The sequence below is a fragment of the Eurosta solidaginis genome, chromosome 2 (assembly GCF_040869045.1).
Source record: "Eurosta solidaginis isolate ZX-2024a chromosome 2, ASM4086904v1, whole genome shotgun sequence".
Classification (NCBI taxonomy): domain Eukaryota; kingdom Metazoa; phylum Arthropoda; class Insecta; order Diptera; family Tephritidae; genus Eurosta; species Eurosta solidaginis.
Window position 1 is genome coordinate 3,203,141 of NC_090320.1, and position 27,552 is coordinate 3,230,692.

General features: G+C 34.6%; 2 protein-coding genes across 7 annotated transcripts in view; one reads left to right on the top strand and one right to left on the bottom strand.

The window, feature by feature from the left end:
- Positions 1–27,552, top strand: part of Ance-3 (angiotensin-converting enzyme Ance-3) — a 175,207-nt gene that overhangs the window by 5,274 nt on the left and 142,381 nt on the right. For all 5 annotated transcript variants that reach the window (XM_067764062.1, XM_067764065.1, XM_067764064.1 and 2 more), the window contains exons 5-8: positions 55–295; positions 371–1,098; positions 1,157–1,260; positions 1,405–1,503. In XM_067764062.1, coding sequence (XP_067620163.1) covers positions 55–295; positions 371–1,098; positions 1,157–1,260; positions 1,405–1,503 — 1,172 coding nt within the window. The remainder of the gene's footprint in view (positions 1–54; positions 296–370; positions 1,099–1,156; positions 1,261–1,404; positions 1,504–27,552) is intronic.
- Positions 16,309–21,286, bottom strand: Vajk1. 2 transcript variants are annotated; one of them, XM_067764071.1, is made up of 4 exons: positions 21,188–21,286; positions 20,780–20,942; positions 17,980–19,044; positions 16,309–17,786 (listed from the first exon to the last, which is right to left on the bottom strand). In XM_067764071.1, the coding sequence occupies exons 2-4, from the start codon at positions 20,789–20,791 to the stop codon at positions 17,781–17,783; spliced, it is 1,083 nt and encodes a 360-aa protein (XP_067620172.1). In that variant the 5' UTR covers positions 20,792–20,942; positions 21,188–21,286; the 3' UTR covers positions 16,309–17,780. The 2 variants fall into 2 exon arrangements, with proteins under 2 accessions (XP_067620172.1, XP_067620171.1); XM_067764070.1 differs by having other exon boundaries at positions 16,309–19,044.

Here is a 27,552-nt window from a genome sequence, read left to right on the forward strand (position 1 = left end):
AAATAACAAAACTAAAATTAAAACTAATATTAATTTTCCTTCAACCTTTCTCAGTACAATCGTCTGATCAATGAGATGCTCTATATATACAATGAAGCTACAATATGTGCCTATCAACAACCTTTCGTCTGCAATCTGCGCTATATACCCGATCTTAAAGAAATTATGTCCAAAATTCGCGATTGGGAAGAGTTACAACATACATGGGTCGAGTACCATCGCAAAGCAGGACGAGAAATGCGTGACGGCTATGAGCAATTAGTGGATGTGATGAACGAGGTAGCTTATGTGAATAGTAAGTAATTTGAATCCTCTTTTTAATTGTAAACCATACAAGTTTTCTTATTTATATGTATCTACTTTTGCACAGATGTCACAAACGGCGGTGAGTTCTGGTATCTACCGTACGAGTCAGCGAATTTCCGTCAGGATGTAGAAATTGTTTGGGAACAAATACGTCCACTTTACGAAGGCCTTCATTCATATGTACGCCGTAAGTTACGCGATTATTATGGTCCCAATCGTATTAATCGCATAGCCCCAATACCTTCGCATATACTCGGCAATATGTATGCCCAATCGTGGTCGAATATTTTGGATATTGTTATACCTTTTCCTGGACGTAAATTGGTGGACATAACACCGCGCATGATTGAACAGGGTTATACGCCTTTATATATGTTTCAATTGGCTGAGGAGTTTTTCACTTCAATTAATATGTCTGCTGTGGGTCCGGAGTTCTATCGTAATTCGCTGCTGGAGCAACCGCTAGATGGACGTCGAGTATTTTGTGAGCCATCTGCGTGGGATTTCTGTAATCGTCATGATTTTCGTGTCAAAGTTTGTTCGGAGATAAGTCAGAAAGGTTTGCTGAGTGCTCACCATGAAATGGCGCATATTCAATACTTTTTACAATATCGGCATTTACCGAAAGTATTTCGCAATGGCGCTAACCCAGCTTTTCATCAAGCAATCGGTGATGCTATAACTTTGTCTGTTTCTACCTCGAAACATTTCCAAACAATTGGTTTGTTGCAGCGTTCCGTGGATGAGTCCAGTTATGATATCAATTATCTGATCACAATGGCTTTAGATAAGGTGAGCTTACTTCATCATATTCCGCTGACCGTTTTGTGCTTAATTTATCTCGTTTTAGGTGGCTTTCCTTCCCTTTGCCTTGGCTCTTGATAATTGGCGCTATGACGTTTTAAGCGGAAACACAAATAAACATATGATGAACTGCCACTACTGGAATCTCAGGCAAGATTTGTTGCAGCGATGTACAGCATATTTTTTCCAGATCTAACTTTAATAAGCTACATTTTAGAAAGAAAAAAACTTGCTGTACATTGCTGTATTTTCCTTGAAAAGAATTATTTAACTTCCAATAATTTTTTTTTACAGGGAGCGCTATGGTGGTATCAAACCTCCAGTGCTACGTTCCGAGAAGGACTTTGATTTGGGAGCAAAATATCATATTCCAGCGAATGTACCATATATAAAGTAAGTAGTAGGTTTAAGGATTATATCCTGATATACAAATCAGTGGAATGATTGATCTAGCAAGATCGAAGAAACCCGCCTCAGTTGGCGCACCGATTCTGGTTTTGCTCCAATTTATACTCGATTTAAGCTCATATAGCTATTGCTAGTTGCTTCTGTACGGGTAAGGGCTTATTATATACCCGAGATCTTATCTTCTATCGTAAGAGGCAACAAAATATCAAATCCTAGTCAGGTCGTGCGTTGGGCTTATGACTCGCCACGTGAAAAAGTCCACAATGAAAAAATGTACGGCAAAAGTTTTAAAAACTATTATTGGAGGATATATATCTTATATCCAGACCTTTACATTGCATTGCAGTAATGCCGGGCTGGTTGATGTCCTCGTGAAGGCAAAGCTGACATCACCGCCATTACAGAAAATGCAAAAGGTAGACAAGGCAGGAAAACAATAGGGCCTTGCGACGTCCACTACAGTGGCGAAAGTTGGAGATACGGTGTTCGTTTTGTGGTGTGAAGGACAATCCCGGCTGTTCGCATCAAGGCAATGTTTCTTAATATAACATTTATTTGCACCTAAGCAGCAGTAGGCGATGAAGTCGAAGTAGATAAGGACTTTTATCAAAGTCAAGCTAGGCGACGTTAACGGAAGTGTTGGTACTGGGACGGTCTTTCATCCTTATCATCATCCTTATCATCATCATTATTAATTGTTTCCTAATCCCTTAAGCGATTTTGGCCGTTTCGCAACAAGTTACGCCAACTATTCCTGCTTTGTGATAACTGGCGCCAATTGGGAACACCTTGGGAGGTCGAGTCTTCAACCGCTTACCTCTCTTCACTCAATTTTATTCCAAATGGCGGTATAGATTGAAATACTTTCTTGAACGCGGCATCTTCGTCCAATCGGATAACATGAGCTAGGCTAAGCCTTGCACGCAATTGGTCCTATAGTTAGAAGATTCAGCCTACATAATGTAACATCTTTGAAAGGCATAAGTTACTACTTGGATCTACATTTCTATGGATATATATGTACATATATGTACGTGGGTCAACTGAAGAGTGGCGATATAACTCAAACTATTTCACCTTCTGCTTTTACTCTTAACACCTTCCCTGCACTCTTTTATCTACATTTATCCTTACAATCGATAGTATTATGTTGGGCCATCATGAGTATTTGTGGTATGCGTTTGGCCCCACGTGGTTGCGGTTGAAATTGAAAGTTGGAAATAAGTATCATTTACTTTGTATTTTACGTCACACTTATTTGACTTTCTTTGTTGACTTTTCACTTGTACAGTAAATCGACAAAGGTCTTCTTTATTGTTGTTTGTCTATTGACACTCAAAAAGTTTCCGTCTCATGTTTGCTTATTTTTTCTAGCATGTCTGAACAAAATTCATACTTACTACATAATACTTTGTACTTAAATACTTAAGTAGATTCATATGTATATATTGCTAAACTTTCCGCTTGGTCAGTAAGCTTAGCCGGTGCTGTCCAAGCTACTGGTCTCTATGACCCAGTAAACTGATTTTCATATTTCACCCGCATGTTGTAATTGTTACAGCAAATAAAACTAAAATTGTTGGTTAGTCTTATCTGTGAGAAGTGGGGAGGTTGTTAATAGACAGAAAATAGACTCAGCTGGGAGACCAATAAGGCGGAAAATTTTTAAAAAGCTTAAAGTAAAAGCTTTTGCTAGCTGTCGAAGCTCAATTGACAGATGCCATTGACTGTGGAAATTATCATTGTTGTAATTTTGTTATGCGCATGTTAATGTGCAAATATTATATGTGAACGATAAAGTTTATTTAAGATTGGTGTAGTCTTCTTCAAAACATAATTAACATTACATTGAAAAAGAGTTCGATATCGACGATTACAAAATTTGATTAGATTTCGGCTTGTCTACTTTATCAAGTGTATATACCCTGGAAAAGCTTTTCAGCAAAAACTCAAGGGAAGTGTATTATGTTTTTATCAAATTACATGTTTTTTTTTGTTTGGAGCCAAGCTCATTATTTTTTACAATTTTATTGTTTTTGATATTAGATATGTATCTGTGTAGTTTTGCTTGACTTACGATGCATTATCCGAGTTTGCCTAAATAGAACTTAAAAAAATAGTGAAAAATTTTTCTTTTTATGCGTACATATATATACAGAAATTATAATATTAAAATTTTAAACTTAGAAGTGAAAAGCAGTTTTTAATGTTTCCAATATCGCCTCTATTCAAAAGTCCAGTTTTCAATCAAACCATATTTCCATTCTGGTGGAAAAAAAAAAAATAAAAAAAAATGTTTAAGTTAAACGGTTTTATTAAAACCCATACTTACATGAAGTAATAATAACATTAAAAGCTAGAAAATAATTAGGTTGGTCTAAGGTACTAGTCATCACACTCCTCATCAATCTAGGGCGTTGATCAGACAATTAAATAAAAGCGTTGGGCGCGTGAAATTTCTAAAAATGTGAGGCGTAGCATAACCTTATTAAGGTACAGTTGGCCATATATATGACTATCAATAGAAATTTGACGCGTCCAAAGCTTTTATGTAATTGTCTAATAAACGCCATAGATTGATGAGGAGTGTTGACTAGTACTTAGGACATATCTAATTACTTTCTAGCTTTTAGTGTTATTATTACTTCATGTAAGTATTGTTTTCAATAAAACAGTTTCACTTAAATTTTTTTTTTATTATTTTATTTTCAAGCTTTTAGTTTTAATTGCCTATTATTTCTCATTCTATTTAGTTCATTTAGTGACTCATTAGTAGACGGACTCTTTCCTGACAATTTGTTACAATCTAAGTCCTCAATACATAATCCTTCCAAAGACTTTACTCGACTCTGCGCCACGTATGCTTGTCCTTCCCAGAACTCCAAAGTATTTTGATGTCACTGCTACAGGGCTGTATGTAATATTTGTACCAAATATGAGCCAAATCCGACCACAAATACGAGTATTTTTAATATCTAAATCCTTGTGCCACCTGGCGGCAATTTTTTTTATAGGTAGCTTTCTATTCTTGTATGTATTATGTGTTCCAAATATGAGCCAAATCGGACCATAAATATGATTTTTTGAATATCTCGATCCTTGCGCCACCTAGCGTCGATTTTTTTCATAGGTCGCTTTCTATTCTTGTATGTATTATGTTTTCCAAATATGAGCCAAATCGGACCACAAATATGATTTTTTGAATATCTCGATCCTTGCGCCACCTAGCGTCGATTTTTTTCATAGGTCTCTTTCTATTCTTGTACGCATTATGTGTTCCAAATATGAGCTAAATCGGACCACAAATACGAGTATTTTTAATATCTCAATCCTTGGCCACCTGGCGGCAATTTTTTTCATAGGTCGCTTTCTATTCTTGTATGTATTAAGTGTTCCAAATATGAGCCATATCGGACCACAAATACGATTTATTTGAATATCTCGATCGTTGCGCCTCCTAGCGGAGATTTTTTTCATAGGTCGCTTTCAATTCATGTGTGTATTATGTGTTCAAAATATGAGCCAAATAGGACCAAAAATACGATTTTATAATACGGATCGAGATACTCAGATCCTTGCGCCACCCAGCGGGAATTTTTTTCATAGGTCGCTTTCTATTCATGCATGTATCTATTATGTGTTCCAAATATGAGCAAAATCGGACCACAAATACGATTTTTATGAATATCTCGACCCTTGCGCCACCTAGCGGCGATTTTTTTCTTATTGCATCGTCATCGGGCTCTGAACTATATTCCAAGTTTCAAGCTTGTAGCTTATCGGGAAGTTACTTAAATTTCAATTACAAAATTCGTGCCAGCCTGTCAACTCAAGCTAAATAAAATAAAAAGAAGGAATATATTTATTCGTTTCTGCATTCCTACAGGGTGTTCTATTCATAAGTAAATTAAAGTTTAAAATTAATGAGGCTATTTTTAGTTCATTTGATGAATGTTTGAGCAAGAGGAGCACATTAAGGGGGGGGGGGGGGGCGAGGGTGCTATAACTCAAACGGCATTAACACAAAATTTTTGTTATTTCCCATTGAAATGAGAAATAACACAACATTTGGAGGTTTGCTTTATTACCACAATGGAAAAATTCGAAGTTTGGCTTATTGCTCAAATATACTATTGTAACGAATTTACTTGCAAATCCTCTTATTTGCAATCCTCTGCTAAGTTCGAATCACTAAACTGTTGAATAAATAACTCCAATATTGAATGATGGAAAAATGGCCTTTATTAAAGTACTTCACAATAACACTTATACTTTGCTACTCGCTGGCTTAATAACCAAACTGATTGATAACTCAAATTAAACTCTACTATTGGCCGCCAGATCGCGTGCTTAATCGAAATCTCAAATCAAACTGAATTACTTCTTACTCGCTTGCCCCGCTTTTATAGTTTACGCTGCATACTTCTAGGCTCTTCGATTTCCAGAACTTACTAGTTGTTTCGGCTACAAAATCGCCAGCCACAACTACGTGCACAAATTATTGCTCTCTCTTGTGACAACTCAGATAAGATATATGCATGTGTTTGTGCATTGCCACTCCGCTGCTCGTATACGTACATATGTGTAGACGCAATTATTTATTCGTTTATTTAGATACATAAAGATTGAATTATTGATGTGAATGTTTGTAGTTTACAGTCTCTCGCGCGCACATAGGCATATAAGTAAATGCATCTGTGTGTGACATCTCTCTGGGCTGCCTTATATATGTGTATACTTGATTTAATTATTAACGTAAATACTGCTTGGCATGGCCTTAGCATCGCCTTAGTGATGGGATAATTTAGTGATGCTAATATCCGTGACACTATTTTGTTACCAGAGTGGAAGATCGCCATCGCTGGGCGGTCTTACTTCGAAAACGTCTTATCTAGCAACGTTCTATTTACAAATTGAATGGCTTTAGGCGTTTGATAAATAACAGATTGCAGAATATTATGCATATTTAAGAAAACAAATACTTTAATGAACATAAGTTTTATTTAACAAAAATTTTGAAAAATTCATATATACAACAACATTTAACGAAGTAAGCATAGTAAAGTTTAGTAAAATATAAGGAAGGCATCATTAATGACTGCTCGGCAAATCGGACATTTCATATCAGCATTAGCTTCCTCGGCATTATTTTTCATTTGCATGGAGCAAACAAAAATCGCGAGATTTTATATTCCAAATTTTCGCCTGCGCCGCTTTTTTTAATAAGTTCCAAATTCAAGACATAAAGTTTTTTGATTTCAGGTTATAACAAAAAAAAAAAAAAAAATTTGGATTATAAAATCGCTTTTGGCATGCGAATTGGCGTCAATGACATTAATTCCGTGCAGATTAGGGCACGTTAAAATTTGGAATATAAGATCGCGTACTTCGCTGTTTTTGAATATGTTCCATCAGTTTTGCTCAAATGTCCCAATAAGAAAGTTTGGCTTATTTCCCAAAAATGATGCAACAACCGAAGTTTGTGTTATTTCACATTCGATTGAGCAATAACACAAATTTGGGTTATTGCCGTTTGGGTTATAGCACCCCCTCGCACATCAACATACCTAATGAATTTGAAGTCATAACATAAAGAGTCCAAAATCCAAAGTCGAAGAATGCAAATAATAATTGACAAAATATTTCTTCAACCGTTGAGAAATTCATAGTTCTCATAAGTTCTCAATATATTTATTATATTCTATATTCAGTATTATAATAGGGCAATTCACAAGAGTGTCGTATTCATGTATTTTCATTCGTTTTAAGTTTTCAATCGTTTCCATGGTTCGAAATATAAAATTTGATTGAAGTATACCCCATACGACGAATAGAAGATCTTGTGAAATGCCTGAGTTTTGAGTTCAACTAGATCATCACAATTAATACAAGTTCATAACTATCCTTTTCTCAACTTGGGAACAGTAGTTTCGCCACAAAAGAAAATTTCCTTTTTGTTGGGAACCTCGAGTTATTTTGTAGAAAAGTTTATTACCTCCCTCACGAATAGCTTATTTTGGTTGCTTGTTCAGAAAGCTGACATAAAAAGGCGTTTCAGAGGTAGGTAGGAGGTTAAAGTGTTCTAGTCAATTATTTGCCGAAAAATTTTACGATCCCCGATAAAATTCTTGTATAAAGAACGTGAAAGGCAGCGGATAATAATCAATGAAATTTACCGCCTTGAAGTATGCAACAATTATTTTTATTTAATGTCAGTTAAACTAAGCTTAGCCTTATTAAGCAGTTTTTCAGGCAATCTTAATAGACTTTTAAACTGAGCTCAAACAGCCAATCTGGCAGAGCTCAACTATAGTTGCCCTATCAGCTGTTTGCTTTCTTGTTTGATTTGATACCAAAATATTAAATTGAAAACATTCAAAACATAAACTATTTCTACATTTATATGAAAAACTTATACTTCCTCTGAAGAAAGTGATGATGAGATAAAAGAATTAATTTATTTAATTAAATTTGTACTTTTCTTTACTTATTCGATCACAACATTTCTGCTCATGGCAATGGCTTCGAATATGTAAACAAAAGACAGCTACTGCCGAATCTGCAAGTTATCTAGATAATGAAAAACAACATTCTTTATTTTTTATGGGGTTTAAATTTAATTTAGGTAGACTTACCTTAAGCTAAGCTTAACCAACTACTGAAAACCCGGGCCTAATAATATCAGGACGGTAAAAAAATATGTTGCATACTTCAAGGCGAAAATTAATTGATTTATTTCACTGTCTTTTCACATTTTATGATTTTGATAAAATTTTCTGGCTAGCGTCGAAAAATAGAAAAAAAAACACCTGTGATTGCGCGTATTCTGTGATTAGGGCTGAAGCTGGACCCGCTAGGCAGATTTCGCCTAAACACAATAAATAAATTCAGTTTGTTTGGTAAGGTCCAATTGAGAACTATTTGGTTATTTATCAATACCCAATCGTTGTACAATGTAAGCCTAACAATTCAATGGGAAATCTCACATAAAAAAAAAATGCCAAAGGAAATATGAATCTTGTTTAGTTAAATGTAAAGCAAAATTTTATTATAATTTATATTTCAGCAATTGTCTCGTTAATTACATAGCTGTCTGTATTATCATTTGTTAGATTAAGTTATGGCTTAATAAAGCGTTACATTGTTAACCAGTTAACCCAACGGTAATGGCAAGCTGAGCTTAAATTTTTATTATTTTTTTGTGGCTATTAAACCAATTGCTAATACAACTGCAAAGGCAATTGGCACTACTTTTTCTGAAAAAAAATAATTGACCATAAACTGCGATTTGTTTATGAGATTGTCATTTTATTTGTGGTCACAATACAAATTATTTAAATTTAAATATTTTTTGTTTATGTTTTGGTTTTTATCATTTTCTTGGCACTGCATAATGTTGGATTGTTCAGCTTTTTGCTAAAGTGACAAAGTATTTGTTTGTTGTTGTTTTTTTTTATGTTTCTTCTTACTCCTGCACAATAGACCACCGAAAACCATGCAGCAATAATATTAAGAGTAAAAAAAATTGGGTTAATTGAGGCCCAGTTCTCTATTGTTGGCAAGTATTTTTGTTGGCATATTGTTTTCTGTTAACTCTGTTGTGACGTCTTAAGCTATTCTGCATATAGATGTTGTTGTACATAATTACAAAAGTAAATATACAGATATTTAAAATTAGACTCATATTATTACCTGTCATATTCAAGCGTGTCACGTTGTGGTCTATACAAAGTAAATTTTATTGTTGATTTTGTATTTGCTGTCATTGTTTGTAGCTCCAGCAGCTACCGACGCCCAACTGTTTTTAGCCTAACTCAGTGCCAATTAAATTGATGCAGCGTAACGTGTTTGGTTGGTCATCCTACCGTAGTTTTTGTTGCTTCATTTTGGCTGAAAATGCGTTTGGTTTTTCTATTCCATACATATATATGTATGCACTTGTACGTATGTAATCTAGTTAGCTTATGAACAGTAATTAACTGCTTTTTGGAATTTGACACATCGTTGACATATTGCTGACTTTGATGTGCCAACCGTTGAATCTCTCAAGGACTTACAGCTGTCAATTGTTACCTGCTTACTCAAATTTTGTCTTGTGGTTGAGCTTTTGCCAAGAGTTGCTATACAAAAAGTAGAAACGAGTGTACTGATTTAAAAAAAAAATCAGTTTCAAAAAAAAAGTGGAAGGTAGTCGCGGCTTTGTTGTCTTGGTGTCTATAGGACTTCTTAATGTCTTCCTTTGTTGGGTTTCCGCAAAAGTTTGCAGGTGAAAGAGTTTGGTGAAAAAGCTTGGACAGTTTCCGAAACAGATATAAAAAGGCGGTTAGCTCCGGCCAGCAATGGTCTATTTTCAGGTGAAAATAGAGGCATAAACTATTAAGGCAACGAACTTGCTATTGACTGACCGAAATTATTGTGAGACCTTGTCTTGATAGGAATACGAACGAATCAGCGTTGATGACACATACGGGCATTATAATAAGTCATGTTGCTGCTAAACCGATACTTTGACTATGGTGCATACCAACCAGCTTCCTCTGTAGAAGATGCCAGGATAAAGAAGCAGTCGAGTTATACTTTCTTTCTCAATATCTGGGAGTGCTGACGGGACGACTCAGTTTTTGGGGAGCATGGTTTTTCGACACTCTGATAGAGGTAAAGACGGTGCATCTTTCGTCCCTGCTTTTGTTCGTATGAGAATGCAAGCAGTTTGTTGAAAACTATTTAGGAAGTATCTGGGTGGACGAATACGCTCCCCACGGACAACAATGTATGCGAGTGAAAGCTTGGGAAGGTCTTATGGTGCCCTATCAACCACATCTAATTTTGCTCGATATTGTGGAAAGATTTGAGGGAAAGGTATAATAGAAGAAAGGATGATGTAAAGATAAAGATGAGTAGTAAAGATAAAGAGACAGAGGAAATACAAAGAGAGCGAAGAAAGCAAAGGAGATAGACAGAGAGAACCACGAAGTGAAAGAGTAAACGATGGTGATGACGATAAAGGATAGGTAAATAAAATGAGAGCGATTGGGAAGATGGAGATAGAAAGAAAAATTGATAGTTCGGCTAGAGGAACAAAGAGCCGTCAAAAGAGGGAGTGAAAGTTTTGTTAGTTTAAGTAACGGGAGGAAGGAATTTGCAGTGAAATGGAAAGCAGCCAGAGAGTGTTTTAGAGTAGAAATTATTGATATAAGTGTGATATACAATCAACCGAGCGACTAAGACTAACCTCCTAGAACGTTATAAAAATTGATATATATCGAGAAGCTACAGTTCTCACCCATACTATTGTTAGACAGAACAGGAGTTCAGCTCACTTTCTAGAGAATATCAAGCTAATTCACACTTTTGAATGGATGGATGGATTAACGATGCGTTTTTTTAGTACTCGCATTAAACAATTTTATTCCTAAAAACAAAATTACGTTACAAGAAATTTAAGTAAGGATATCGTGGGGTTACTATAAGTATACATACCTCCTGCTGATACTAATACTAATTCACAGTGGCAACTTAATTTATGTATTCACTTATATAATTACATTGCAAAGCCATTAAAATGAACTCTAGAAACCAAGCAAAAGCAGAACAATTACTATGAATATTAAATATTGCAACACATCAAATCAATTGTTGCCGACACTCAAAGTGATTGCTTCTAGAAACTTAAATTGCAACATAATTCGCGCAACCAAAAGCAGTGACTAAAATGAGTGCACTCATTACGGTTTGTCGGTGGCGACGAAACTCAATAGCGAAACATTGTTGCAACATAATGTTGTACGGTATGACTTACGTACGTATCAGTCCGAATACATGTGTGAATGTGTGAGTATGCAAATCATAAAAACGGGTAATGGTGAACGGAAAGCGAAATCTTGTAGTGTCAAATACGAGTGAGGGGAAATACATAAAGTGTGAAAAAAAGTGCTGTAAAAGTGAGCAGAATTGAAACTGGCATAGAAATTGAAAATGGAAATGAAAAGAAAAATTGGGATTGCATGAAAACCACAACAACATTGTTGCATATATGTGATGTAAGTACATAGTGTACAACAATAAAGATGCCAGCAAAGAAGTCACTCAACTGACATTTGAGGCTCAAAATTGTGTCGTCATCGCGGTTAACAGAGCAAAAAAATTTGACATTCACTATTGAGATAGGTAATATAAAGAAAATATTAGAAAACAAACCCCAAATGGGAAACATTCGTTTACTCATACTCAAAAGGGAGGTGTATGCTTTTATGCTTTTGGAGATGTGAATAATTGCTGCCATACATTCGTCTTTGATACAGCATTGGTGTTGGTGACCCCATTGCAACATGCGGCTGTGCTGCCAAGGAAGAAATCAAAAGTGCCACCAAAAGTATAGGAAAAGTTTAACTGAAATGTTAGCTGTGTTTTTTTTCACACGTAAACGTCTATACGCTTAAACTTTATATGGACTGCTAAGCGTCAAACTTTAAATACACCTCTGAAATTGCAGCGCATAAAATGTGTACTACTAAATTTCAATACGCATTATATTCAGAAGTAACTGAAATATGTGTTTTTGTTTCACTTTCTACACTAATTCTATGTATTCTATGTGTGTCCACAATTCATCGCAACTGATTTAGCTATATGTTGAACTCTATGGCCATCAGAGGGTTGTGTCTCCGCTTTTCGGTACACCCTGTGCTGTTGTGTTAGTTATTTAACCACTGCCGCTAGATGGATCTCCTAAGCATTATCTAAGCGAGGATAGGCGTTTTTTTCAAGCGCAAACGAAACGTATACGCGTGTATAAAAAAACACGGCTATTGTCTTTATATAGCTGAATCAGTTGCGATGAATTGTGGACACTTATAGAATACATAGAATTAATGTAGAGGGTGAAACAAAAACACATATTTCAGTTACTTCTGAGTATAATGCGTATTGAAATTTAGTAGGACAACTTTTATGCGCAGCAATTTCAGAGGTGTATTTAAAGTTTGTCGCTTAGCAGTCCATATAAAGTTTAAGCGTAAACGTATATAGAAGTAAAAAAAACACAGCTAATAAATGTGATAGAGGTGTTCACAGTGTCTTCAAAAATTTGAAAAAGCTTAAAAATACTAATCTTTTACTAAACTTTTAAAGTGCCTTCTTTTTTAAAATAAAGTAAGTAATATTTTGCTAAGCTAACTTTAAACCTATACAGAGTAGATATATGTAAGATGACATTTTTAGGTGCTAAAATATTTGGAAAGTGTGAGTTGAGTGAATTTATTCATAAAACTTACATTCACTCTGGATAATGGAAATAACTGACCAGTTAAGTCATCTTCATCGGAGAAGATTTAATGATGAGCTATACGGGTTTTTAGTAGACATAAAATTAATAAATAAATAAATAAATAAGGATGCTTATATTGATACATATACCTATGGAACTAGAGGAGGAGGGAGACCCCGCTTCCGATATAGAACCAAGTGGAAACAAATTTGAGTTCCATTCGTGCTTTGACGACTGACGACGTATGGAACATTGAAGAAGCGACTTTGTTGGAAGATCAAAATCATTTGAACGGCAAGTAGATAAGTAAAGAGCGTTTTTAAAATAATTAAGTATGCTATGAGAGTTGGAATAAACAAAAAATTATTCCCCTTAATTTTTTGGTTAGGGTTCAAAAGAACACCAGGAACTAAGATAAATCTCTCCTAATACTTCACTATTAACCGCACGAACGAGCACCTTACAATCAACAGACGTCGTTTGTCGATCTTTTATATCACATCAAGTTGGTTACACGGAATTTTTTTTGTCATGATTAGTGTCGTCGCTTTGAACAAGTTTCCAGAGTCTTGCAAAAGGTAGCCAGAGTAGTGAGGTCAATATCTAGAAACTAGCAATATGAACATGAATAAGATACAAAAAATAGAAAGAACAAGTTGAGAAGTGGAAGGAATGCAGAAGAATAAGTGTGAGTAAGATAAAAAGTACGAAATGTAGTGAGTGAAGAAGGGAAAGCAAGCATAAAAATTACAGTATATTCGAGGCCAATGTTTACACTATGAAAGTTGGTCTCTAGAAATCAAGGGAACTGCCTTTTAAGAAAACTAAATTAAATATTTTAAATTGTTGATGAACTTTCGCTCTATTCTTTTCTGCCATTGATTTCGTGAATTTTCAAATTTGCTTCACTTCATGTATGTATAAGGAAACGGAAGTCCCTCTGAGTTCTCAGGAGCTTCAAAGAATTCGTAACTCAGCTACTGAGACGCGCCTGTATAATTATGATAAATCTTAAACATTGTGAATTCCTGCAAATGTCAAAATTTTGAAAAAAAAAACACTCATAGCAGTAAGCCGCTGAGATCAACCATTAAATCTCGTTTGATTATTAGCTTAGATTAGGTTGTACTAGCTAGTCCGCGGGAACCACACATAGAATGATAGTCTCCATAGTGTTACTAGAAAATTGCTCAATAACCAAACTAAAAGCTCTTAAGAAAAACCAGGACCTTTGTTATAAAATAACTTCCTCTATAAATATATATACTAAACAAAAGTTAAAATTATAAAAGATAACCTTAACCTACCGATTTCTTGGTAAAAGAAGGCTCAGATTAATTTCACAGACATAAATTGAGGCTTCTCAAAATCAACTTCTGAGAATTAATAAAATGTAGGATGTTAATATGTTCGAGAGGAAACTCAATCCAAAATTATGATATTAAAGCAGTTTGTTGACAACCAAGTTAGTATGGAATATTCACCCAATGAAATTTCTGTTCAATCTCAATTTGAGATGCATAAGTTGGTTCCGCTATTTATTATATTAAGAAATTTCATTTTATCTGACCCTTCTTAAACGTGACAGGACCAAAATCGAGAAAAAGAGAATTGAGTAGAGAACGCATTTATTTCTTACATAAAATGTGAGGAAGTTTTGGTGGTTTTAAGTTCATCAAGCCAGTTTCGTTTCATAAAACTAAGGACATCTGCTAGTTTCGTTTATTTCTTAGATGAAACTGTTTAAAAACATGTGGCTCTTTTACTTTTGCTCCGGTAAAACGAGTTGTATATTTATACCGAACCGATTGCGTGTGTTTGGGGTCTTGAATCGAAGTTTCAAAGGAAAATATTCTCAGCAAATACTCAAATTGAAAACTAAAGTTTTATAAAATTTCCAGACAAAATTTTGTCTCAAATGATAAACGACACAAAAATCAAAATGACAAATCAAAATTTCCCCTTTGAGACGTTTTCTTGCGTTGTTAACTGGGCTGTTGTTTTGATTCCCGAATTTCCTCAAATATATGGGGCTCTAAAGTCAATGCTTCCAATCGAAAAACTTGATCTCTCCATCTCTATCAAAGCTGTTGAAAATTTTGACACTGTAGGCTAAATTACCTCTGCCAAAGAACTGAACGGATTGTGATGACACAGAGTGTTGAAAATTAGCTTCTTTTCCTGGGAATTTTTTCTTTGATTAATATTTATACCTTCAAATTTCAGCTTATAACCAAAGTATGGATGATTCTCGTAGCAGCTTTCAAAAAAAAAAAAAAATTGATAAATTTTTGCAATATAAGATCGCGGGTTCGAATCGAGCTCAAGGCCTAACAACAATTATTTTATCATTATTATTGTTATGATAAATTTTTTCTTAATTGAAAAAATTATTAAATTAGAATAGAAGAAAGAAAAAATTTTTAGACAACTGCCAAAGCTCGTTGTATAGATCCATTTCGGGAACTGCTAAATTCCTTCATCGGCAACGCTTAGGCGCCGCTGCTATAACCATTCAGCCATCACAGCGGTTTTTTGTTTGTCGTCATTATTTCTACTTCTATTCTGGTTCCTGCCAATTGATATTCCCAACACTGCGACATCTGTTGCAGAATGAATGTGAAAATTGGACTTGTTTGATGGCAATGCTGCCATAGTGTCATATTTTATTGACCTTTTTCCCCGTGCTCTGGGATGTATTAACGCTGTGATGGCTGAATGGTTATAGCAGCGGCCCCTAAACGTTGCCGATGAAGGAATTTAGCAGTTCCCGAAATGGATCTATACAACGAGCTTTGGCAGTTGTCTAAAATTTTTCTTTCTTCTATTCTAATTTAATAATTTTTTCAATTAAGAAAAAATGTATCATAAAAATAATAATGATAAAATAATTATGGTTAGGTCTTGAGCTCGATTCGAACCCGCGATCTTACAAATTAGTAGGCCGATATAACAACAAAAATGGTTTTTGCAATATATTTTTTAAAACTTTTTAAAATTTCACAAGTTTTTGCATTACGGGAAAGCATATATTTTTTTAGAGTCGCTCAAAACAAAGGTCAATTATTTCCCAACAAAAATATTAAAGTCACTTTGTGGGCGATGCCAATTTATGCGGGTTTTTTTCCATTTGAAGCTTTACGGTTCCATCGCGTCACAGTTTTCAAGCCCAAAAAAATATAAAAATGACGATGCCGCAAAAATTGACCTGAACATTTCTCGATGAAAAAAAGATCAAATATATATTAGTTAATTTTTGAGACAACCTTAGATATAAATAACTGTAACAAAGAAAATATGATAGGATGATTGGAGTCCAATTAATATTGATTAAAAAAGCTGATAATCAAATTTTTGTAACTCAAGATTGATATTTTGTCAGGAATGAAGGTAGTCAACTAATCAATCAATGCGAATAACCGATTAATCAAAAGTAGTAATGCTAATTAGTTTGAAGGAAATATATGCAGTTATAATTTTATTGCCTTACCTTTCACAACATCTTGAGTGATATAAAATGCCAGTTTGTGTTTAAGATTTTCGATTTGAAGAATTGATTTATTTCACATGTTAATGTTATATCAACAATATGCACAAATTTATAAATTTTTTCTCTGTTATTTGGTGTGGTGAAGAGTACATTTAAATTTTTACATTTTTTTAGTCACAAATAATTTTATTTCTTTATTTTCGTTATAACTTTTTTGTTGCAGTTTGAGTTTTTGCATATGACAAAAAAGAATAATAAACTAACAAATAAAATTAAAAAAAAATATATATACATAAGAATATAAAACGAAAAATTATAATACAATACGGTCACACTAACTCCCTTGGGAGCATCACTTAAACTAGTTTAATTGCTTTTGTTTAATATTAACAAATAAAAATATCGAAGTGTACAAATAAGTAAGTATGTATCTATATATGAATATAAGTGCATTATTATTAACAAAAACAAAACAAATAAAACAAAAAAACAAAAACATTTGCAGGTATTTGTTGCATTATTTGTTATGTAATATGTAATTATATAATTGTTAAAAATATATATTGCAATATTACAGCACAATTATTACTATTATACATTCCTATGAGATATAATAATACATACATACATATTTACATATAGACATACAGTTATATACTACTTTATATATAGTATTTAAGATAATCTCATAAATATTTGATTACCTGCAAAGTCTTTTACGCATTCGCATTAGCTTACTACATACACAAACAAATAGGTATTTGCATAAATCCTCCAATGGGAGTAAATACGACACAAAACAACAACAATTTACTTAATTGAAATATGTATATATCACTTAACTAGAACTCGTACGCCACCGGCAAAATGTTCCATTTCTTAAAGCAACGCCAAAATATCCTGCAAGCAAGTCTTTCTGGGCTGTGTAGACAAATTTTGGATAATGCTGGTGGTGTGCGGAGGACGCGATTGGCCATGTCACAGGAACCCCCAAAGCCTGCTGGACGTGTCTCAACGGCGCCAAATATCACTGATGGTCGGAATATTGCATTATATATATATGATATATATATTCCCTGTATACAACTTGAAAACTGCTTAAAAACACCTAAAACTAATAATTATTTTATCTATATATTATATATATAAATTGTTCTTTTTTTGTTGTTTTTGAGTTCGTATAAAAGAGTTATGGCTTAAACTAAATCGCAATATTAAATGTACATACATACAAAAAATTAATTGGTATAAGATCATTTATGTTTATGTGTATAAAGTACGTGTCTCTCAAATTCCAAAACGTTTCGCCTTATTCGAATTCCAAAACGTTCCATTATCACGGGCGCGCGATTAAGGTATTTTTTTGTTGTTGTTTTTTCTCAATTTTCTTACTATCATAATTTTAGTCATTCTTACGAATCTTGCATTTACCACATCCTTTTGCATTTCTCTCGGATCCGTCCTAATGTAGCGCGTTCAAATACTTTTTTGAAAAGAAACTTTGTCTCAATGCTGTAATGAAAAAAAGAGGGAGAGAAAGGGAGAGGAGCGTACGTGTAACGGAATGAACGTTGACGGCGAGAAAGGCAAAGGCGTACAGGAGTTGCATGTATTTTGGTAAATGAGAGAGGCAATGAGAGAAAGACATAAATAAGCCATATTAGTATCCATGTTCCTCATGTTCATATTCGCCATATGATTCCACCTCATGTCCACCAAAGTCGTGACTCTCTTCATGGTGATATTCTTCATGATGATGGGGCTCGTGATGTTCTTCTTTGTATTCCTTGTGTACGAAAACTGGTTCTTTGTAGGAGATGTGTTTCTCATGATATTCAGGAACGTGTTTTTCAATGTGAACGGGCACTGGTTTCTCAACGGGCACCTTGACTGGGTAAGGCACATGTTTTTCAACCTTGACCGGGATTTCCTTGACAACTGGGTATGGTGCAGGTACATGTACTTTAACTTCATATGGTACTGGTTTTTCAACATGCACTGGTACTGGTCTGTCATAAGGTACATGCACTGGAACGGGCACCTTCTTGATCACTGGAACTGGCACTGGTTTTTCAACATGATATGGTACTGGTTTATCTACATGATAAGGCACTGGCTTATCAACTGGCACTTTGACTGGATAGTGTACGACCTTCTCAACTGGGTATGGTTTATCGACGGGCACATGCACCTTGACTGGATAATGCACCTTCTTTTCAACTGGATATGGCGCGGGTACATGTACTTTGACTGGATAATGCACCTTCTTCTCAACTGGATAAGGTGCTGGTACATAAACCTTTACAGGCACTGGGTGATCATAGTGTACGTGTACGGGTACAGGCACTTTCTTCTCAACTGGATAGGGAGCAGGTACTTCATGTGGCACTTTGACAATTTCTTTGACCTCATATGGTACATGCTTAACCACGGGATATGGTTTGGGCACTTTCACCTTAACTGGATAGTGTACTTCCTTTTCAACGGGTACATGCACAATTTTCTCAACTGGATAAGGTGCGGGAACCTTCTTGATAATGGTTAACGTTTTCTCTTCATGTATGGGATGATGTTCGTGATGTTCATAATGATGATAATCTTCGAAATGATGTAGGCCACGTTTGGTTTTGGTGCTTTCGCCATCGTTGGCGGAGGATTCTTCGGCACCTTCCTTGGCGGGTTCAGTCGATTTGGTTTCGGTGGCCTTTTCTTCTTCGGCGTACACTCTGTTGGCCAACAGCAACACCAGGGCAAGCAATGATGCTGAGCGCTATGTAGAAAAAAGTAAAGAGAATAAGGACAATGATAAAGTGACAGGAGGTGAAAAAGGATAAGGGAAGGAAAACAAAAAGAGAAGAACGAATTTACCGGTTGAAGTGAAATATTGAATGAGAGTGTGAGCATAGTAAAAATTTTAGATAGGCGAAGTCAAAGAACGTTTTAAGAAATGAAAGTTTAAAAATTTTGAAATTAAATTAATAAATTCGCCAAATGAATTTAAGTTTTTTTAAATGAAGAGAAGGAAGGATGAGGAGTTAGAAATTAAATACATTAATTTAGTAAAACCTTTTTAAGTAACAGTTTATATTTAAAGCATTTGCATGCTTTTTTTTTTTTTGAAAAAAAGTCTGAGTTTGATGGTTTTCAAATATGTTTTCCAAGAAATAGGTTTAGTTTTTTTTACAATCCGTAATTTCACATATTTTTGTAATATGCGATGTGGTTGACTGGTTTCTTTCAATTATTTTCTAATACTGACCATAAAATATTTTGTTGTTTGCATAAGGAAAAGTATATCTGCTCATGTGGCTATATTTTTTACAATTTTTACAAAAACAAAATACGCAGAAGGAAAATAACTTTTAAGCATATTTATCTACAACAAGATGACGTGAGTACCTCATACGAAGGTAATTATTAACTTTGACTGCCCCGCTTAGTTCTAAATTATTTTTTAAAAATTGCTTATAAATATTTTTCTGATTAACGCTAACAGTTTTTTTAAATTTTTTTTTATTTGGAGATAAATTAATGTCACAGGCAAAAACTAATTTTTTGTATTTTTGTAAGTTTTTTCAAAAATGTGTTGGTGTTGTAGGAATAGCAAAAGAAAAATAAAAAATATTGAAAAAATTATTTGCCTTTTGCTGAACTGTAAAAATCTAATTTTTTTTGGGACAAATATTTTTTTCTACTTTAGACAAGAATTATTGATATTTTTTTATGAAATGGCAAAATTTTTTCAGTAAAAGGCTAAAAGTAAAATTTTGTTTTATTGATTTTTGTAATTTTTTTTTTTTTTTTCAAAAAATGTAATCAAAATATATTTTGGAACTTGCGCCAAAAATAAGAAAAGAAAATTTTTTAAATTTAATTTATTTAAAAGTGAACTTAAAAAGTTTTTGTTTAGTTTTATAATTTTTATACATTTTTTTGCCAAACGATTAACATCTTTTTTTGATGAAGGCCAAAGCAAATTTTTTTTTCGTATTAATTTTTTTCTTTTCATTGAGACAGAAAATTTGCGAACTTGATGATAATTTTGTTTTAAATATTTTTTTTAAACAATTACAAATAAAATGTTTGGCGGAGGTCAAAGACAAATAATAATTGCATTGAAGACAAAATTTTTTGTTTTTAATTTATGTTATTTTGTAATTTTTTAACCTCCATTTTTCCGTAAATTTCTTTGTGTGAATACAAAGATTATAAATAATAATTATTATTTTTTTTTTGGACTTTTTATTATATATTCTTTTTTGGTTACAAAACTAGTTATACAAATAATATTTGCTTCTACTAGCGTCTGTGCATTCAGTTTTTGGTTTTTCAAGAATTTTAATCACCATAAAAAATTTTTCTCAGGGTCTTTGCACAAACATTTTTGCGAATTGTCCTTTTTGTACACATCAAAGTAGATTTTATTGCACAAATAATGTTTTTAATATTATATTTGAGTTCTTAGAGTTCTTTTTCATTCTTTAAATTGCACTTGAAATACGTACCAGCAGCTTCATCCTAAATCACAATTACAACAATTGCTGTTGAAGCGCACGAAATCCTTCTTTCCTGATATCCTGCGATGCTTTTCGAGCTAATTCTCACGCACACAGCAATTCACAATCCTTCAAACACTTTTGCTTTCATATATTTCGCTTGCGAAAGGAACTAAACACACACAAATGATAAATAGAAGAGAAGAAAAAAACGAAAGACTTAAGTAACGAACTTGTGCACTAAACAATTTTTTGTAGTATTTCTGTTGCAGTTTAGCAGAACACTAATACAATTTTTTCATATTCACTTCTTTATATAGAGCACATTTTCATAATAGTTTATTAATTTTATTGAGTTTTTTGTTGCTCTTTTTAAATTTTTTTGTTTGGTAAATAAATATTTCTTTGTTTCATTACTTTGTAAACGCCGCACGATCGGTGCACGAGACGCGTATTTTTGCAGCTACGTGAAGAGAGAGAAGAACTTAAAGCTATCTGATGTGTATAGCTGAACAGTAAACGATTCAATGATGCCAACTGTGGCCACTGTTTGCACTTTTATAGTTAATTCCATTTACATTTGGTTAACCAAGTTGTGGTTGTTGGTTTGATACGCCGAAGAAGTTGCCGAAAAAGCTAAAAACACCACGAACAACATACAAAGCGCCTGCATTTGCTAGCTAAATGTAGACAAAGAAGTAAAAGAAAAAGAAGAAGAAAAAGCAGAAGTGGAGCTGCAACTAAGCAGTCAAGTCAAGCCAGCGAACAAGCGTAAGACATGCAAAAATATAACAAACAACAACAAAACATAAGCATAAAAGAAGTGTTAACTGCATGAAAAGCAGCGAGGCGCAAAAACTATGCCTTGGACGTCTAGTTTGCGTCGATGCACGTGTGTGCGTGTGTTTGCAACCAAAAACAAAATTAAAATAAAAGTGTGCAAGTTACTGCTAAGACAAACCAATACGCACACACACACACACACGCATAGAGCGCATGCGCTTCTTTTTGTTGCCAAAGTGGGTTGTTCATGGTGTTACATTGCTGCTGTTGCCACATTTTATCATATTTTTTTCTAAACTATATAATTGTGTTTGTTGTTATTATTATTATTTTTTAATACTAGTTACACCGCTCAAGCATACAAGCACATTTTTAGTCTAGTAATATTGTACGCGTGCTGATTTTTTTAGGTTTATTGGTGCATTCGCTAATTTGCTTTAATTTTTCATTGTTTTTGTATTTCAATATTATGATTTTTGATCTTATTCTTCTTTTGTGAGTGTCTTTTTTTTAGCGTGAACGTAATTGAATTAAAAACGCATTCAAAAGCGGTGTTAGTGCTACTGCTGGATTTAAGCGCGATTTCAATAAAAACGTTCGTTTGCACTTAGATGCCACTTCCACTTCACTGTGCTACCTACTTTTATTCCCTTCATTTGTTGCTTCTGCGTTCGTGATGCGCAATTTTACTTCTGTTTTTATTATATTTTGTTTTTGTGTTTAGTATGCTTGGGCAGATTTGCTGCTCGCATTTTGGTCAATTGCATTTGCCACTTATTTTTATGTATTCTCTCATAAAACGTGCACTCGTTGTTTATGGTTTCTTCATGGCAATATAATATTTTTGCTTTTTATGTGACTTTAAAATGTGGTAATCGCTTAGCGATTATGATGATATGATATATGCCATCACTTTTATTGTAGCGTGTCAATTGTTTTACAAGTTTGCGCGTTTTTGTGCAATTTATTTCGACATGTTGTCATGTAAAATTTTTTAATTGGGTTTTTTCCGAAATTTGCTCAAAATATTTTTGGTTTTTGCAACCTTATTTAGGTGACTGCATTTTTGCGCTATTTAATTCAATAAAACTAAATTTGAGCAATTTTGATTTTTCCTTAATTTCAAGCTATCGAGTGTTATAATACTGAATCAATTACAACAAAAACGATTTTTCTTCCCAAATTCCACTTTCATCTCATTAGTATCCCTTGACGATTCTTTAAAGAACGGCAAAACGTTGGCGAAAGAGTGAAATAGTTTTGTTTTTATTTGAACAAGGAAACAAGAAGAGTTATAATTTAATTATTGTATTTTTTCGTCTTTGCGACTGAATCACGCCAGAACGGCTACACGGATTTTGATGAAATTTGGCGAATTTTTTTCGAAAATGGAAAGGGGGCGGGGGTCCCACGACCCTTCGAACAATTACTATTTAATAATTTTTACACATTATAACATTACGTTTACTGACTTTCACCAATATTCCAAACGCAATAGGTCTAATAAGTCGATGGCTTACAAAGTGAGGAGTGACACCCTCAGTTTTCCACCCCCCCTTCCCCCTTTGGTGCAAAATCTATAATTTGCTATAACTCAATATAAATTTTCTCCTAAATCAATAAATTTGGTATCTGGCTCATACAGATCAAGATATAAGCAATTTAGGAAAAATGATCGGTGGTGCTCTCCGTCTCCTCCCGCCATCCTCCCTCCTTCAATTGAATTTATTAGCACGCTTTTATTAGCTTTACCTGTATGTTTGTTTGTAACTCTTCATTCGCTTCAAAGCGCTTGCTGTCTTAGTAACATGCTTTTATAATTAGCTTCACCTTATTTGTAATCCCGTAGGGTCATATCGGGACCCTTCCGGGATCATTTCTGGATGGTTTTCGGGATCCGTTCGGAATCCCGTCGGAGTAATTTCGGCATCATTTGGGACTCTTCCGGGATAATTTCTGTATAGTTTTCGGGATCCGTCCGGCATCCCGTCTGGATCTTTTAGAGACTATTTCGGGATCATTTCGGGACTATTTCGGTATCATTGGGGACCCTTCCGGCATCATTTACGGATGGGTTTCGGGATCCGTCCGGCATCCCGTCGGGGCAATTTCGGGCAATTTTCTAGACTATTTCGGGATCATTTGCGTACCCTTCAGAGATCAATTCTGGATGGTTTTCGGGATCCGTCCGGGTCATATCGGAACTCTTTCGGGACTATTTCGGTATCATTTTGGGGCCCTTCTGGGATCATTTCTGGGTAGTTTTCGGGATCCGTCCGGCATCCCGTTGGGGTAATTTCGGGACTTTTTATCGACTATGTCAGGTCATTGCGGGACTTTTACGGTATCATTTCTGGATGGTTTTCGTGATGCATTCGGCATCCCGTCGGGATTATTTCGGGCCCTTTTCGGAACTATTTCGGGATCATTTTGGACCCTTCCGGGATAAATTCTTAATGATTTTTGGGATAAGTCGGGGATCCCGTCGGAATTATTTCGGGACTATTCCGGGGTCATTTTGGAATCCTTCCGGTATCATTTCTGGATGACTTTCGGGATCCCATCAAGGTCATTTCGGGACTCTTTCAGGACTATTTTGGGATCATTTGGGGATTCTTCCTGGATCATTTCTGGATGGTTGTAGGGATCCCGTTAGGGCAATTTCGGGACTTTTTCAGGACTATTTCGTGATGTTTTTGGGACCCTTCCGGCATCATTTCTGGATGATTTTAGCGATCCGTCCGGGATCCCGTCAGGGTTATTTCGGGACTTTTTCGCGATCATTTAGTTCTCTTTACTCTATTCCAAAAATAAAATACATTAGATAGAAAAAAAATTTAAACAGATAACTTGATAACCAGGCTAACATTAATAGCCCACATATTTTATTTTCTCCTTGCGGACGGGGCCGCGGGTAAAGGCTAGTTTGTATATAAAATTAAAAAAAAAATGTAATAACAGATAAGTTTCAAATAAGAATATAACGTTATCACCCTGCAAAAAATTATATATGAGGATAAACACTGAATAACAGTTTGCAAAAAAACAGTGAATTTGGTTTTTATGTATATCCTTACTCGTTAATCCCTCAATTTGGTGGCCGCGCGCTTAAGTCGCGTTATGTATTTTGTTTTATCTCTTAATCTCTGCTTGTATATCAAACCACCAAAAAAGGGTAAATTTTTGCAGCCATGAGCAAAACTGATTTACTAGTAAATACCATCTTATGTTATCCTACCGGTCGTTTTGACATGTAGACTCTTTTTTCAATACTTTAGCCAATTTTTAGGTGAGTGTTACGGATGCGCTAAATGAATGGTCGAATATAAATCATATTTCATCTGGTAGTGGTTTCTTTTTGTTTTAGCCCGACTGCTGCGGTTTGTTTCACCCAACATTTCTGTTTTATGTTTAGTGTGAAAAATGCCCTCTAGATTTAAGCCGTTCTTGAACTATATACATAGTTTCATGAACTTATTCATCGAAATGAGTGAACGAACATTTTCATATTTTGAATTTATATAGAGTTAGGGAATAGTTCCCGTATTCACCAAATTCACATGTTGGTATTGTTACCCAAGGGTCAATTATACCTTTATACCTTTAGTTCCTATAACTTATTTTACAAGGAAGCTTATTCTTCTTCCTCAATTCTACGCCACGACAACATCTATTTTTGACTAGTTTTCTAAATACCCGCCTCCGTAGGCTACTTCCAAGTTTCAAGTATATGGCCCATCGGGAAATTATTGTAAAATAAACTTCAAAATTTCAAATGTATTGTTTTTGGTCAGCTCATTGTTTGCTACACTATTTTAAGTGTAACAAGGGGAGATGGAACAGCTCCCACTAGATTTTCTTTAAAGTCTCGGCAGGAAAGGTAATCCATTAGTGACAGATATGGCATTTAATTGTTGTTCCGTTAGGAAATGGTGATTGTTGTAGTGGTTAGCCCGTCGACCTTCTTGCCACGCGAGGGAAGAAGCAAATATCGTCGACTGTAGAGAACGTCGCCCTTCCTTTCTAAAAAAACTTTTAAAATACGCCTTATATCATTTCGATTATAGTAATCTCAAACCAAAATGTGTTTTTGAAACAAGTTATGAGTTATAGCACTATTTAACTGATATATGGGATAGGACGGTTTTCAAAACCTAAAAAGGTTGAGTGTTTTGGATAGGGTAGCCGAGATGGGTGATATTCTAGTCACCAGTCATATGTGTGTCTATTAAAATTTTTTCCAGAGTTTTCGTCGCAGTGCTCGAAAATCACTGTCACGGCCTTTGAAAAGGCCCTAATAATGTCTAGCTCGTGAGGTATACTGCCAACTGCTCTCCTCTGCATCCGATTAGCACCAGTTAAAACCTAGTCGTTAAACATGTAGTGCAAAAATGTCATATTGGGTTATTATACTAGAGCACGGGCATCTAACACCGCGTGCTTCTGGGTTTAAAGATGACAAGTAACTAAGAAACTACCGTTTCTAACTATTGTTAAAGTACTGTTTGTCGATTCTGAAGGAATATACGGATTTTATATGCACATTTTGTTTTAAAATTCCTTCATTCAATACTTGATATAATAATGTGGCCATTTCGGTGTTGATCGCAAATGCATAACAGTTGTATAGTCTGGGAGACAGACTTACTCAACAAAAAAAAAAAAAACAAAAATAGTAATGTATTGAATTTATAAAATTCGTAAAAAAACGCTTTGAAACCAATATAAACTTTGATTAATTGCTGTATAGCCAGCGCTATCTCAAGCTGCTTACCATTTTGGTTAATACATTAACAAGTATGGACATACATCATTTAATACTGGCATCAATTTTAATTTCGTTAAAATCATTTCCTGAAAGAAACCGCAAATAAACGCAAACTACCTATCTTCTAATACAATTTTATGGACCAGAAATATTTGTATGAAGCATAAACGCACGTAAGCGACCGTTGACAATACTTACATATATATTTACATACTTACGAAAGTGCACAATAACAAATGTCTCGCAATCTTAAATGTGTAAAAACATAATCATGCATGTGAGTATGTAAAGAGCATTTCAAATGTAAAATGTAATTCATTAGGTTACTTGGTTAAGAGGTAGACAACAAAAACACCGAACAAAAAAACAGAGTGGTTCATTCAACAAGTTTTAGCAGCTGCCGGCTGGTGACCAACATTTCGTATAATCGCAAGAAAAAAAGTAAAAGTAAAATAAGTCATTGGATTTGCTGTAACTGTAGGGGTCGGTGTTTGTGCTTGTTGGTAGTGTTGCATTTCTATAACGATGACGCGGTTTGGCGATTGTTTGGTTGCCGCTGTTGCATGCAACACACATCAGTGTAGTGACACAACCGACAGTCAAACAACAAACCACTAGCAATTAGCGTGTGAGCAAGCATTTACTTTTGATTGTATTAGCGTGTGTTAAGTAAGCAAGCGGTGCTGCTTCAATTGTTGCCTGCTATCAGTGTTTGGCTATGTTGCCATTTCGCTAGACCAAATATTGTTGCCATGGTTGTTATTGTTGTTGATATGCCGGATCAATACACCGCGTGTGTATAACACGTTTTACTCGCTTGCATTAATTTAACGTTTTTGATTACCTTCCTTGTTATTATGTCAATGGGTCTTTGGCATCATTTCCATATTTGTTACCTCTATCAGTTGCTTGGCAGCTGGCAAACGGGAGGCTGCCGGTTTGTATTTGTGGCTATTCGTATGCACTTTGCTGCTACTCATACAATAACTTCGAATAGTGGAATTTTTCTTTGCTATGCACTTTTGCTTTCTTCTCAATCGATTTCGTTGCTTTTAGCATTCACACGTACATTTTTGTTTATGTGTATGTATGAGTATGTTTGGTGTTCACATCATTATTGGCCAACATGTGCATTCGTCTAAGGCTGATTATTTTGCAGGCTATAAACATATTTTGCATAGTAAAATTGTTTGCGCAAAATTTCTGTGCTTAAGTTTGGCATTTGATTTTG